The sequence below is a fragment of the Pipra filicauda genome, unplaced genomic scaffold (genome assembly GCF_003945595.2).
Source record: "Pipra filicauda isolate LSUMZ 115617 unplaced genomic scaffold, ASM394559v2 scaffold829_size71045_pilon, whole genome shotgun sequence".
NCBI classification, from domain to species: domain Eukaryota; kingdom Metazoa; phylum Chordata; class Aves; order Passeriformes; family Pipridae; genus Pipra; species Pipra filicauda.
The window spans coordinates 17,953-33,877 of NW_024105008.1; the positions used below are offsets into that span (position 1 = coordinate 17,953).

Consider the following 15,925-nt stretch of genomic DNA (forward strand, 5'->3'; position numbering starts at 1 on the left):
GGAACAGTTGAGTGTGATGCTCCTCCAGCTCCAAGCTGCCAGCACAGGGCAGCTGAACCCAGGACTGATGGGCAGAGCAGCTCTTCTCTCTGCACTAAGGGACCATCCCTGTGCCCCTTTAGAACCCACAAGAGTTGACCTGCAGTGCAATAGAAATGTCACAGATTTCAAACCTCCACAACCACTCCTAAGTGTGGCAGGTGCAAGTGGGTGAACAAATCCAAAGAATTCCCTCAACTCAGCCCTTCATTTGGGCAAATTGCAAACAGCAAAGCTGAGAAGCTCTTGGATGTACCAAAAGTACATTTCATTTGAGATCACCCTGCATTCCAGGTTCCCTCTCCAGCAGAGCAAGAAGGAGTCCTTGGGAGCCCATCCCAGAGTTCCTACTTCCAATGGTCCCCTCAGCCAGCAATAGGCAGAGCTCAGGGGAGGGAGCTGCAGGGAGGTCTGAGAGAGGAGAGAGAGCCTGAGAGTGGGGTGGCTGAGACGGGTAATGTTTGGCTGCAGAAGCCTGGTCTAACTCAGCAGTGACTTTTCCTCCTCAACAGATCAAAATACTCTGAGGAAAGAGCAAATGTCCAACAGCAGCTCCATGGCCCAGTTCCTCCTCCTGGCATTGGCAGACAGGCGGGAGCTGCAGCTCCTGCACTTCTGGCTCTTCCTGGCCATCTCCCTGGCTGCCCTCCTGGCCAACGGCCTCATCCTCAGCGCCGTAGCCTGGGACCACCACCTGCACACCCCCATGGGCTTCTTCCTGCTCAACCTCTCCCTCACAGACCTGGGCTGCATCTGCACCACTGTCCCCAAAGCCATGCACAACTCCCTCCATAACACCACAACCATCTCCTACACAGGATGTGCTGCACAGGTCTTTTTCTTTCTGTTCTTCATCTCATCAGAGTATTTCCTCCTCACCATCATGTGCTACGACCGCTACGTTGCCATCTGCAAACCCCTGCACTACGGGACCCTCCTGGGCAGCAGAGCTTGTGCCCACATGGCAGCAGCTGCCTGGGCCACTGGCTTTCTCAATTCTCTGCTGCACACAGCCAGTACATTTTCCCTGCCCCTGTGCAAGGGCAACGCCCTGGGCCAGTTCTTCTGTGAAATCCCACACATCCTCAAGCTCTCCTGCTCACACTCAGGCTACCTCAGGGAAATTGGGCTCGTTGGGGTTAGTGGCTGTTTAGCATTTGGTTGTCTCATTTTCATTGTTTTCTCCTATGTGCAGATCTTCAGGGCTGTGCTGAGGATCCCCTCTGAGCAGGGACGGCACAAAGCCTTTTCCACGTGCCTCCCTCACCTGGCTGTGGTCACCCTCTTTGTCAGCCCTGGTGTATTTTCCTACCTGAAGCCTCCCTCCATCTCCTCCCCATCCCTGGATCTGGCACTATCAGTTCTGTACTCAGTGGTGTCCCCAGCACTGAACCCCCTCATCTACAGCCTGAGAAACCAGGAGCTCAAGGATGCCCTGAGGAAAATGATGACTGGATGCTTTTCAGGAGCAATCAAGTGCCTGTTTTCTGGTGTGTAGCATTCAGAATGGGATTCCTTAATGACCCAGCCTTCCTGCTCAGGTTTTTCGTGGAGGTCATCGGGTTCTTCTTGCAGTAATTTTTTCTGCAATGAAATATTATTATGCATCTGCCTTCTAATTTAGTGTCTACCCACCGAATTTGACCCAGAGATGTAAAAATGATGAATTGTTCTCTCTGGCTATTTAAAAAAAATAAAGGACCCTGCAGTGCCTTCTTTGTCCAAGACCCTTCTTCTCAGATGTTCCTAAAGGACAGCACACTGCAGGACAGGGTGTATTTGCAAAGGGGAAGGGGACAATAATCCCAGCCCAGCAGCACTGCCAGGGAGCAGCAGGGCTTGGTCTTTGCAGAGCTGCTCTCTTGCCACTTCCACACTGTCCTCCTGAGCCCCTTTCTCGGGGTAAGGCCTGAGTGCTCTCTGAGCACAGTCCTGGGGGGTGGAAGCCCTTGGAGCACAGGCAGGGACAGGCCCTGGCAACTTGTGAAGCAGAGCTGGGCTCCCTTCCAGCATCTCCAAGATGCTCTGGGATCCTATTGAGAGGGCAGGGCATGGACTGGGTCACTTCTTCTGTCACCTTGCTCCAGGGCTGCAACTCTCCTGCAGTGTCCCCATGACACTCCTGCTCTCTGCTTTCCAGGTTCCATTTTCAGATCCAGTCTTTCCCTCCTGTTCCCAGGGACATCCTGGGAGTGCTTCAGAGCTGCCATCCTGGGGCAGCTCCTGCCCAGCGTGGGCAGGCACAAGGTCTCTCCAGCTGCTCCTCTCCCCTCCCCAGTGCCACTGTTTTCTGCAGCCTCCTCATCCTTGCCCAGCACAGCCCTCCTGGCACAGTTGGACACAACCCTTGTTCTACCCCCTCCTCAGGCACCTGCCCAACCCCTCAGCTCCAGCCTGATGGCCACAAACCTTCAGGGCAGGGAGGCACCAGGGAAAATGCTGAGGAAACCTTTCAGCTGCACTCAAATCCAATTGGAGGGGTTGGCCTCGAGGAAGAAATCCCTTCTCATTCTCCAGTACCACCAGGACAACCTGTGTTGTGTCCTGGGCACTCCTCTGGAAGTGTGGGCTATGGAAAAGGTTTTGGTGTCAGGGCTATTGAGAAGGCTGGGCAGTGTCACTGGGAGACCTCTCCCAAACCCTTGGAAAGGCCAGAGCCAGCCCAGAGCTTCCTGGGGCCTTGGCAAAGGCAGACCTGGAACCAGTCTGCAAACAGGGCAGCAAGGAGGGTTGGCAGAGTTCCAGACTGCTCAGGCTCAGCAGGGAAGGGGAGAGGGCAAGTCCTCCTGCAGCCATTGCCAGGCATGGGAAGGACAAGGCAGGGATTGCAGAACCCCTGTGGGAGGGAATAGAAGGGGATGTTTGTGCCCAGACTTCAGCAAGACCCTGGATGTGGTGTCCTGTGGTCTCCTTAGAGCCAGACTGGTGAGAGCTGGACTGAAGAGGTGGAAGATGTGGTGGGTGGGAAGTTGGCTGAATGAAGAGTGTCCAATAAAATCCATGGTACAAAGTCCTCTTGGCAGCAACTTCCTGGTGAAATCCCTCAGTGATCATCCCTTGAACACCAATGCAGAAGAGCTCTCTATATAATGGGACAAAATGAATTTTCACGTCCTTTGTGGATGATGCCAAATTTTGGGGCTCTTCAGCAACCCATCTTGATTTCAAGACAAGTATTGGGGCAGGAACTCCAATAAAATGAACTCACTCCTCTTTTATTCCCCACCAGTACAAGGATACAAAACACAAGGACAGTGCAAGGGAAAAAATAACAGTTTACTGTTATTACTCTAGCAGCAAAAACAACAATACCAACAGAACGGTTCAAACCAACAGCAGAGAGAGAAATCACATTGGCTGTCTCCCCATCCTGAACACCCTTCTCTAAACAGATAAAAACGGTGATCAACACGTTTCCCTTCTCCTTTTGCATCCAGGGGAACAAAGAACAAAAACAAACGCACGGGAAAGAGGGGACAAAGCAAAATCTGGGAAACTCTCTCATCTGAGGTAGTTTGTGCTGCCCAAGAACAGGCTGACCCCAGAGGTGTGCGGTGACTCCGGTCCGTGCAGCGGCGGGGGGGAGGCAGTGGCTCTGCTGGATTCCATGGAGTTCTGGGCAGGCACAGTGGGTGCCATGAGACTCTTCAGTGTCACAATGGTCCCTTGGTTCCATGAGATTCCACAGTGTCCCTGCATTCCTTTGGTTCCAGGAGGCCCTGCAGTGTCACAGGGCCACTTGATTCCGTGACGTTACAAAGAATCAGAATGGCCCCTTCATTTAAGGCCAACTGCACATGGGGCTGCCTTAGGGGGAGTGTGGGCACCCAGACAAGGGAGTTGTCACCCCCCTGGACTCAGCCCTGGTGTCATCACATCTGGACTGGTCTGTCTGTCTGTGAGGTTCCCCATTGTGGAGGAATGAGGAAGAACTGGAGAGGGTCTAGAGCAGATCTGACAGGATGGAGCTTTTCTTGGTGCTGGAAAGAAAAAGAAACCCATAAAGTGCAGCTTGGAAGGTTCAGACCGAAGATGGGAAAAAAGGAATGTTACTCAAAGAGGAACCTTATGGTGCCAGAGGTCACTAAGAGGGTGATGACCTGGCTTTGTGTTCCAGGGAACAGCCAGAGCTGGTGCAGAGCCATCAGGGAGGGTCTAGAAATGCTGCTGGGAGGGGGTGGGAAAGCAGGAGGGGGGTGTGCAGCCTGCAAGGCCAGAGCAGCAGCAGGGCCAGGGCAGGACAGCCTGCAGGAGAGATGGCCAAGGGCTCTGGCAGGGCTGCAAGGCCCAAAGGCACCCAGGCCTTTGTCCCCTTGCCTCTGGCAGCTGCCTCTGCCACTCAGGCCACCACAAGCCACTTTCCTGGCAGGTTCTGCCCTTGGGTTCTGCCTCGCCCCTCCCTCAGCAGCCTGGCAGGGGTTGCCCAGTTTTGGGCCTTTGTTGTTCCTCCCCCTCCCATCCCAGTGCCCCCCAAACAGCCCTGAGCCAGCCGGGAGGGACAGGATCTGCTGGGCCAGGGCCTGGGGCTCAGCCCTTGGCCTTTGTGCTCCACAAAACCAAGGCAGGCTTTGCTCAGCATTGCAGGGGCCTGCCCAGAGCCTTTGTCTGCCTGCACTCCTGGCCTCCAAGGAGCTGCTCCAAGGAGTCCCTGGGGAGGCTTTGGCAGTGCCTGCCCTCAGTGGGGCCCAGCAATGCTTCAAGGCACTTGCAGTTTGGCTTCTGACTTCTTGAGCAGCTTCTTCAGTCTTCTCTCAATATGTGAGGATGATGGACTCATCTCTAAACACACTGTGGGGCTCATTAAAACACAGAAAAACACTTTCTTTCACTTAATTTAATTGTCTTCATGTCTTCACGACATCAACAACTAATTAGAGTTGTTTTGCAGTTTAGCTGAGGAGGAAGATTTTAAAGTGAACGTCATGAAAAATATATTTTTGATGAAAGGGAATGATTTAAACAGAGCCTTGGGATGCAGGAGCGTCAGAGTGCAAAGGATTTGGACACAAAGATAAGGGGGCAAAAGAGATTAGTAGCATTTAAGTATTGACCATTTGAACAGTTATCAAGAGATTCAATAGCATTTGCTACAATTTTAACAGTGACTCAATTATAGATTGACAGGAACATTCGCCCCACAGTCAATTCACACCCACACCCAGGCAGAGATGTGTGGACACATCAAGAGTTGGGTGTGGAAAGGTCCCTCTCCAAAATTCTCCTTGTTGTCAGGAAAACACACCATGGGGCTCATTAAAACCAGAAATCCCTCAGGATCTCTTTGTCTTCCTTTAATTTTCTTCGAGACGATTTCAAAACAAGTCTTCAATATTTGTACTTTGGTTTTTTTAATTCAGTTATGGATATTTTTTAGTTCAGAGGAGAGGTGATAGAGGTGTTCTCCAAGTGATCTTGATGCTGAGTGTCTCCTCAGGAGATCCACACTGACCCTGGATGATCAACCTTGCTCCTCACCCCCCAACCTCACCAGTTCTGACATGGCCCATCTTGGACTGACAGCTGATGGAGCTCCAAACACACTGTGGGACCCATTGAAACACTGAAAAACAAATTATTCCCTTCCTTTAATTGTCTTCATGTCTTCAAGACTTGAACAGTTCATTGGAGTTTTTTTGTAGTTTAACTAAGGAGGAAGATTTTAAAGTAGACATCACGAAAAATATGTATTTTTTGATGAAAGACAATGATTTACACAAAGCCTTGGGATGCAAGAGGGTCAGGGTGCAAAGGATTTGGATGCAAAGACAAGGGGGCAGAAGAGATTAGTAGCCCTTAATCATTGACCAATTCAACAGTTATCAAGTGGTTCAATAGCATGTGCTACAATTTTAACAGTGACTGAATTATACATTCACAACAACCTTCACCCCACAGTCAATTCACACCCACACCCAGGCAGAGATGTGTGGACACATCAAGAGCTGGGTGTGGAAAGGTGCCTCTCCCAAATTCTCCTTGTTGACAGGGAAACACTGCCACCAATCCCTTTGTGTTTCCCACCAGACAAGGGTCCCAGCTGGAGGAGGGTTTGTGGAGGGGGATCAGAATTGTCCTGGGCATCAGCGCCGCTCTTTGGAGTGTTGCAAACTGGAGGGTTCCCGAGCTGGGAGAGGCTGCCAGAGGTGTCCCACTGAGAGGGAGGTGCTGGGGAGCTGCCAGGGCCTCCCTCAGCCCCGCTGGGTGTGGGCTCACAAGGGGACTGGCTTTAGTTCTCTGCTGAATTTCCATCCTGGGGTCAGGAATGACTGGAGTTTCCAAACTATTTGGGAGTTGTATCCAAACTGTTCCATTTGGGCTGCAATTCAGGCAGGGAATGTTCCAAGGCTTTCCTGGGATGACTGATTATCCTGTGTTCCCCAACTGTTACACTCGGGTTGTTCCCACCTGTATCATCCAGGAGCACCTGGTCCAGTCCAGGGACACTTCCCCACAGCCCTGGTCCAGTCCAGGGGCTCTTCATTGCTCAGCTGGTTTGGTCAAGGCTTGTCAGGAGCTCCTGAGATCATTGACCAGGTCTGAGGACAATGGGGGGAGGATGCACCACCACAGAAGCTTCCTAGAAAGATGGGAACAAAGTTTTTTTAGGGACATTTTTGAGCACTCTCCAAGATGTTTGCAGATGAAAACGTTTTGTTCATAGTCTAAGATAGTCACAGTGATATATTTTATCAAGGCCTATTGGCAGAACACAGGGCAATGATTTTAAACTGAAATAAGGGAGTTTTATATTGTATAAAATGAAGAAATATTTACCAGTGGGGCTGGCAAGAACTGCATCAGGTTTCCCAGAGAAGTGGATGTCCCATCCCTGCATTTGTCCAAGGTCAGGGAGTGTGAGTAACCTGAATTAAGAAAAGATGTCACTGTCCATGTCCAGACGTTTGGACCAGATGAGCTTTTATCTCCCTTCCAAGCCAAATCATTCTCTGATTCTTTGTGTCTAAAGTCCCAAACTTCTTCTCCAAAGAATTTCTATTGCTAGGACATGAATTACCATGTTTTTGAAGAAGCCATTCTAAGCCCAAAAGGTAAAACATTAATTCCAAGGAAGTTCCAAGGTATCTGTAGGAAACTGTAACCAAGTGGGTCAATGGCAGAACCTCTCAGGGTGACCTTGCAGCTGAGGATGGGGGATTCAGCCTCAGACTCTGAGACTTCTGATGGGCAGCCAGAAAGGGGATTTGGGGAGTGGGCAAGACTTGTCCTGGGATGTCTAGGAAAGAACCAAAGCAAGGGGAGGATCACAGTGGTCACTGGAGGACCAAGCATGAGAAAACAGAGAGAAAAGAGGCTGAAAAAGTTGGTCATGGTAAACAGGAGGCTGGTCAAGACACGTCCCTGGCTGTGCCCTGCCAGTGATCCCCACAGCCTGTCCCCTTTTCTTAAGAACTCCATTGCCAAGAAGTTTCTGTGGGGAGGGACCTCTCTGCTCCTGGCACAGATTGTGGCCCAAGTTCCAGCCCCTGCAGCAGGAGCCACAACTAGTCAGGTCTTGTGTTCTCAGGGGGGCCAGACTCTGCCCAGACTGGGGGGGGTGTGTGTGTTGGAAGCACAAAAGAGTGAAGCAAATGCAAAGCTAAACACCCAATGTAGGCTGACTTTGTCCCTAAGTGGGGGCTGAGAATTGGACCCAACATGTGCAGGGACAGATGGAGGGGTTTGTCCCCCTGGCCCTGCCCAGAAGGGACACCTTTCAGGAAGGGTTGTGGCCTTGGCTGTGCTGAGGGTTGCCCCGGGCAATGCAGCTTGGGATTGCAGTGGCACTGTCAGGGCTCTGCAGAGCTCCTGGCAGTTCCTGCCTTTGTCCCCAGCAATGCCAGAGACCTGCAGGGGTTGCAGTCACTCACTTGTGCTCTTTGGGACCCCGACTGGCTCTGCTGAATGTCAGCAGGCCTGGAGTTCCCAGACTGTTCCTGCATCCAGGGTCGGGCCTGCAGTGACGTTTGTGCAGCATTCAATTGGGGCAGTGGCAGGATGGCCATGGATCCATTCCTGCACAAACACAATGGGGCTCCATCCCAGGCAGGGAGAGAATGGGCCCACACATGTTGGAAGGAGAAGAAGCAGGGAGTTTTGGCACTGTGGAACCCCATGGAACCAAAGGAACCCTGGGACATGGTGGAACCTCATGGAATCAAGGGGACATTGTGACCCTGCAGCACCTCATGGAACCAAAGGGAGTCTGGGACGTGGCAGGGCCTGATGGAAACAAAGGAACCTCCTGGGAACAAAGGGACCCTGGACACTGCCAAAAGTCAGGGAGACAAGGGAACCCCAGGACACTGTGGAATCTCCTGGAATCCAGGGGCCATTGGAATCCACTGGGGCCTCCTGGAACCAAAGGGAACATGGGACACTGCGGAACCTCATGGAATCCAAAGGACCCCGGGACTTTGTGGAATGTCAGGGAATCAAGGGGCCAGTGTGACATCCCAGGAACTTTTGGAACCAAAGGGAACCAACGGGACATTGCAGAATCTCATGGAATCAAGGGGCCATTGTGACCTTGTGGAACCTCACAGAATCCAGGGACCATTCTGATTCTGCAAGGCCTTCTGGAGTCAAAGGGACCATTGTGACACTGGGGAACCTCATGGAATCAATGGGCCATTGTGACCCTGGGGAAAATGATGGAATCAGTGGGCCATTGTCACACTGCAAGGCCTGATGGGTCCCAAGAACACTGGGAAACAGTGCAACCTCATGGAATCAAGGAGCCATTGTCCCACTGTGGAGCCCCAAGGAATAAGGGATCCAATCTTTGCCTCAGATTTTGTCAACAAATTAAATTTAAGGAATTACAGAAGTGGGATTGAACCACTATTTTTTTACTGGTTTTAATGACTGGCAAAATGAGAATATTTATATAAAATGAATAATTTATTCTTAAAAATGGTCAGACAAAAGATCTAAATCAGAATTATTTACTACACAATACAAAGGTTAAAACTACTAGTAGTATTGTATAAGATAGGATAGTGCACTATATTGAAGCAATTATTGAAACAGTTATATTCAAGCTAGCCAAAAGTAATTATTTTTACATAGAGATCTGATGGAACTCACACAGACCAACGGTCGTGGGGAGATTTCTTTTGCTCAGCCTTGAGGAGTGTCCTTGGAGGGCGTCCTCACCCAAGGCAGGAATCTCCACACATCTACCCCAAGAAGGGCTGTGTTAGAAGAACCTGCCTGGATGAAAGGGGACTGGACTTCTCTAGTAGGAAGGGATTGACTGCTCCTCACAAATGGACAGGCCAGTGAGCAGCTTCTCTGTCCCATCCAACTTCCAAAAGCAGGAGGTGTGTTTGGAGTTGGGTGAACCAGGCTGGTTTGAGCATCATCCAACACCAAAACCATTCCCAGGGTGCCACCGGTAACTGGCAGATCTCACAGACAGCTTGCATGAGAGCTGGCACTGTTGGCATTGTCTGATGGCATTTTAGGCCTTATCAGGGCAGGCCCTCCTGCCCCCCGGGTCGAGAGGTTGGCTGTGAAAGTCCATCCTGGAGATGCACAGGGAGCCAAGAGTTGGGCTCCTGAGTGACATCCAACAATGGACAGGGGGATGGGACTGACCAGATGAAAGTGTCTCAGGTAGATCTGACCACTCCTTGGGCCTGGCCATCCACACAGATGTTTCCCCAGTGAACAGATACTACAGAGGATGTTTGATAACGATTCTGTAACCCCAGAATATTGGAATAAATGGAGATTTAACTCTGCACAACACAGAAATTCATTCATTTTCTCTTTTCCTCCCTCTGTGGATCGAGGGAACTTGTGACTTCATTGTGTGACTCACTGTGTGCAAAGGGCAAATATGGACAGAATCTGGGGCAGGGAGTGTTTGGGGGATCTTGGGATCTGTGCTTGACGCAGAAGGTGTTTGCCATTGGTCTAAGACTATCTACTGTGCAAAGTGGACTTCAGTGGAGGCAATGTGGACTTAATATACAGCAGGGGAAGGATTTCTGGGTTTTATTGAGCTGTGCCTTCCTCTGGTTTTGTTTGCTGGCAATAAATGAACATCCCTCTGTGTCTCGGGCAGCTCTTTCTCCAAGCCAAGCAGGTGGGAGTTGGTGCCAAGGAGCTGAAACCTGCAGGTCCAGCCTTGAGTGGAGGAAGTTCAGATTTGCCCAAGGCTGCTTTGAGTGCCAGGGGTTTGATGAGGGAATGGTGGGGTGGGGATAGGGATAAAGTCTGATGGATTGTCAGACATAAAAGGGTCTTGATTTTCTTATCTATTCAGGTTGAATTGGGACATGCCTGGGATCAATATCGACTGGGGATTGCTGATATCAGTGTATAAACAGGAAAAAAGTAAACAGGCCACAAAAAAGGAAGTATTTTCTCATTTCTTCTTTAATACAATATATTCATTTTGAATGTACTTCTGAGATTCTGAGATCTAATTAACCACAAATGAAATGAAGACTTACAAGGTAATTATCTCCAAGGGGATTGTCTCGTTAAGATGCCAACACTGAAAATAGAGTGTGGAGGAATGAGCAGACAAGGAGACCATCCCTGTGGCTGGGGAAGCAGGAACTCAGTGTCACTTGTTACAGGTGGAAAATGGACTGTGGGATGTTTCTGGGAGAGCCCCTAAAGGGTGTGCTGGTTTCAGGGGGAGTACAGTTAAATTTCTTCCCTGTGGCTGGTGCAGGGCTGTGTTTTGGCTTGTGCTGAACACAGGGTTGATAATCACAGAATGACAGAATAGGATGAGTTGGAAGGGACCCACAAGGATCATCCAGTCCAACCCCTACCCTGCACAGGACCATCCCCAAGGGTCACACCATGAGCCTGAGAGGATCATCCAAACACTTCTTGAACTCTGTCAGCCTTGGTGCTGTGCTCACTGCCCTGGGGAGCCTGGTCAGTGCCCAACCACCCTCTGGGGAAAGAATCTTTTTCTAATACCCAACCTAACACAACTCCAGGCCGTTCCCTGGGGTTCAGTCCCTGGTCCCCCCAGAGCAGAGCTCAGGGCCTGCCCCTCCTCTGCCCCTCCCCAGGAAGTTGGACCTGCACTGAGGTCTCCCCTCAGTCTCCTCTTCTCCAGCTGAACACACCAAGTGCCCTCAGTGTCCTCACACGCCTTCCCCCCAAGGCCCTTCCCCATCTTCCTTGCCCTCCTTTGGACACTCTCCAATGGCTCAATCTCTCCCTTCCATTGTGTCCCCCCAAACTGCCCCAATGGTGCAGGTGAGGCCGCCCCAGGGCAGAGCAGAGCGGGACAATCCCCTCCCTGGCCCGGCCGGCCATGCTGGGCCTGATGCCCCCAGGACAGGCTTGGCCCTCCTGGCTGCCAGGGCACTGCTGACTCAGGGCCAACTGGCCACCCACCAGCACCCCCAGGGCCCTTTGCCGGCCCTGCTTTCCAGCCTCTCCTTCCCAGTCTGTCCGTCCATGCGGGGTTGCCCCATCCCAGGGCAGAATCCGGCACTTCCCCCTGTTGAAGTTCTCAGGGCTCCTAAAGAGCCGGGAGGTCACGGGATGTCCCAGGGCGCCATGGTGACTTCCCAGGGGTCGTCCTGAGGAATCTCCTGGAATCAAAGGGCCATTGTGACCCCGCAGGGCCATATGGAGTCAAATGGTCATTGTGACACTGTGGAAACTCAGGGAATAAAAGGACCATTGTGACACTGCAGGGCCTCATGGAACCTTGACTGTTGGGAAACACAAAGGGATTTGTGGGAATGTTTCCCTGGCAACAAGGAGAATTTGGGAGAGGGACCTTTCCACCCCCAGCTCTTGATGTGTCCACACATCTCTGCCTGGGTGTGGGGGTGAATTGACTGTGGTGGGAATGTTGTTCTTGTGAATCTCTAATTCAGTCACTGTTAAAATTGTAGCAAATGCTATTGAATCACTTGATAACTGTTCAATTGGTCAATGATTAAGTGCTACTAATCTCTTTTCCCCCCTTTCTTTGGATGCAAATCCTTGAAACCCTGACCCTCTTGCATCCCAAGGCTCTGTGTAAATCATTCTTTCATCAAAAACCACATTTTTTTCATGACATCCACTTTAAAATCTTCTTCCTTAGCAAACTACAAAACAACTCCAATTAGCTGTAGAAGTCTTTAAGACTTGAAGACAATTAAAAGAAAGGTAAATAATTTGTTTTTCACTGTTTTAATGGTGCCACAGTGTGTTTGGTGTTACATCAGCTGTCAGTCCAAGATGGGTCATGTCAGAACTGGTGAGGTTGGGGGGTGAGGAGCAAGGCTGATCATCCAGGGTCAGTGTGGATCTCCTGAGGAGACACTCAGCATCAAGATCACTTGAAGAACACCTCTATCACCTCTTCTCTGAACTAAAAAATAGCCATAATTGAATATAAACAAAAAAAGTACAAACTTTGAAGACTTGTTTTGAAATTGCCTTGAAGACAATTAAAGGAAGACAAAGAGATCCTGAGGGATTTCTGCATTTTAATGAGCCCCACGGTGTGTTTGCAGCCCAGCCCATGATCCTGAGGTACTGAGAGAAGATGGAAGCAGCTGCTGAAGAAGTCAGAAGCCAAACTCCAAGTGCCTTGAAGCATTGCTGGGCCCCACTGAGGGCAGGCACTGCCAAAGCCTCCCCAGGGACTCCTTGGAGCAGCTCCTTGGAGGCCAGGAGTGCAGGCAGACAAAGGCTCTGGGCAGGCCCCTGCAATGCTGAGCAAAGCCTGCCTTGGTTTTGTGGAGCACAAAGGCCAAGGGCTGAGCCCCAGGCCCTGGCCCAGCAGATCCTGTCCCTCCCGGCTGGCTCAGGGCTGTTTGGGGGGCACTGGGATGGGAGGGGGAGGAACAACAAAGGCCAAAACTGGGCAACCCCTGCCAGGCTCCTGAGGGAGGGGCGAGGCAGAACCCAAGGGCAGAACCTGCCAGGAAAGTTGCTTGTGGTGGCCTGAGTGGCAGAGGCAGCTGCCAGAGGCAAGGGGACAAAGGCCTGGGTGCCTTTGGGCCTTGCAGCCCTGCCAGAGCCCTTGGCCATCTCTCCTGCAGGCTGTCCTGCCCTGGCCCTGCTGCTGCTCTGGCCTTGCAGGCTGCACACACCCCTCCTGCTTTCCCACCCCCTCCCAGCAGCATTTCTAGACCCTCCCTGATGGCTCTGCACCAGCTCTGGCTGTTCCCTGGAACACAAAGCCATGGGCTGATCCTGACTCCCTCTGGGTGACCTCTTGCACCACAAGGGTCCCCGTTGAGTGACATTTCTTTTTCCTCACCTTCAGTCTGAACCTTCCATGCTACTCTTTGTGGAGATTTCATTCTATTTCCAGCACCAAGAAAAGCTCCATCCTGTCAGATCTGCTCTAGACCCTCTCCAGTTCTTCCTCATTCCTCCATAATGGGGAACCTCACAGACAGACAGACCAGTCCAGATGTGGTGACCCCAGGGCTGAGTCCTGGGGGGTGACCACTCCCTTATGCCACGCTTCCCCCAAGGCAGCCCCGTGTGCAGTTGGCCTTAAATCAAGGGGCCATTCTGATTCTTTGTAATGTCACGGAATCAAGTGGCCCTGTGACACTGTAGGGCCTCCTGGAACCAAAGGAATGCAGGGACACTGTGGAATCTCATGGAACCAAGGGGCCATTGTGACATGTGGGGTCTCTTTGGAACCGAAGGACCCCTGAGACCTCTCAGACCCTCCTGGAACCAAGGGGCCACTGTGCCTCCCCAGAACTCCATGGGATCAAGCAGAGCCGCTGCCTCCCCCCCGCCGCCGCACGGACCGGAGTCGCCGGCTCTGCCCCGCTTGGACACCTCTGGGGTCAGTGTGTTCTTGGGCAGCACAACTGATCTCAGACCAGAGGGTTTCCCAGAGTTTGCTTTGTCTCCTCTTTCCACTGGTTTAATTTTTGTTCATTGTTCATCAAGGGGGAAAAGGGGGAAGGGAGGCACGTGTTGATCCCTGTTTTTATCTGTTTACAAAAGAGAGTTGGGATGGAGGGGAGAGAGGAGGCAATTTCTCTCTCTGCTGATGCTTTGAACTGTTCTGTTGGTATTGTTATTTTTGCTGCTATATTTCTTGTCAGTCAACCCTTATTTTTTCACTTATACCACCTTGTATTTTGTCTTCTTGTACTGGTGTGGAATAAAAGGGGAGTGAGTTCATTTTGTTGGAGTTCCAGCACCAATATGTGTCTTTAAACCAGGACAGGTTGCTCAAGGGCTCCCTGAAATTTGGCATCATTCACAAAGGACTTGAAAATACATTTTGTCCCAATGTACAGAGAGATAATAAAGATGTTCTATAGTGGTGTTCATGGGCTGATCACTGAGGGATTTCATCAGGAAGTTGCTGCCAAGAGGAATTTGTACCATGGATTTTATTTGACACTCTTCATTCAGCCAACTTCCCACCCACCACATCTTCTACTTCTTCAGTCCAGCTCTCACCAGTCTGGCCATAAGGAGACCACAGGAGACCATGTCAAGGGCCTTGATAAAGTCTGGGCACAAAACATCCTCTTCTTTTCTCTCCCATAGTGGTTCTGCAATCCCTGCCTTGTCCTTCCCATGCCTGGCAATGGCTGCAGGAGGACTTGCCCTCTCCCCTTCCCTGCTGAGCCTGAGCAGTCTGGAACTCTGCCAACCCTCCTTGCTGCCCTGTTTGCAGACTGGTTCCAGGTCTGCCTTTGCCAAGGCCCCAGGAAGCTCTGGGCTGGCTCTGGCCTTTCCAAGGGTTTGGGAGAGGTCTCCCAGTGACACTGCCCAGCCTCCTCAATATCCCTGACACCAAAACCTTTTCCATAGCCCACACTTCCAGAGGAGTGCCCAGGACACAACACAGGTTGTCCTGGTGGTTGTGGAGAATGAGAAGGGATTTCTTCCTCGAGGCCAACCCCTCCAATTGGATTTGAGTGCAGCTGAAAGGTTTCCTCAGCATTTTCCCTGGTGCCTCCCTGCCCTGAAGGTTTGTGGCCATCAGGCTGGAGCTGAGGGGGTTGGGCAGGTGCCTGAGGAGGGGGTAGAACAAGGGCTGTGTCCAACTGTGCCAGGAGGGCTGTGCTGGGCAAGGATGAGGAGGCTGCAGAAAACAGTGGCACTGGGGAGGGGAGAGGAGCAGCTGGAGAGACCTTGTGCCTGCCCACGCTGGGCAGGAGCTGCCCCAGGATGGCAGCTCTGAAGCACTCCCAGGATGTCCCTGGGAACAGGAGGGGAAGACTGGATCTGAAAATGGAACCTGGAAAGCAGAGAGCAGGAGTGTCATGGTGACACTGCAGGAGAGTTGCAGCCCTGGAGCAAGGTGACAGAAGCAGTGCCCCAGTCCATGCAGTGGCCTCAGATGATCCCACAGCATCCTGGAGATGCTGGAAGGGAGCCCAGCTCTGCTTCACAAGTTCCCAGGGCCTGTCCCTGCCTGTGCTCCAAGGGCTTCCACCCCCCAGGACTGTGCTCAGAGAGCACTCAGGCCTTACCCCGAGAAAGGGGCTCAGGAGGACAGTGTGGAAGTGGCAAGAGAGCAGCTCTGCAAAGACCAAGCACTGCTGCTCCCTGGCAGTGCTGCTGGGCTGGGATTATTGTCCCCTTCCCGTTTGCAAATACCCCCTGTCCTGCAGTGTGCTGTCCTTTAGGAACATCTGAGAAGAAGGGTCTTGGACAAAGAAGGCACTGCAGGGTCCTTTATTTTGTTTAAATACTCAGAGAGCACAATACATCATTTTTACATCTCTGGGTCAAATACAGTGGGTAGACACTAAATTAGAAGGTAGATTCAAAATAATATTTCATTGCAGAGAAAATTATTGCAGGAAGAACCCGATGACCTCCATGAAAAACCTAAGCAGGAAGGCTGGGCCATTAAGGAGTCCCCTTCTGAATGCTACACACCAGAAAACAGGCACTTTATTGCTCCTGAAAAGCA

At 51.4% G+C, this 15,925-nt stretch overlaps 1 protein-coding gene across 1 annotated transcript; it reads left to right on the forward strand.

Annotated features, from left to right (window-relative positions):
* Positions 1-577: 577 nt before the first annotated feature.
* On the forward strand, positions 578-1,495 carry LOC113982030 (olfactory receptor 14J1-like; the record flags this gene model as incomplete). The annotated part of the gene is made up of 1 exon (XM_027709866.2): positions 578-1,495. A coding segment is annotated over exon 1 (918 nt), but the record flags the coding sequence as incomplete, so codon positions are not given.
* Positions 1,496-15,925: the final 14,430 nt, after the last annotated feature.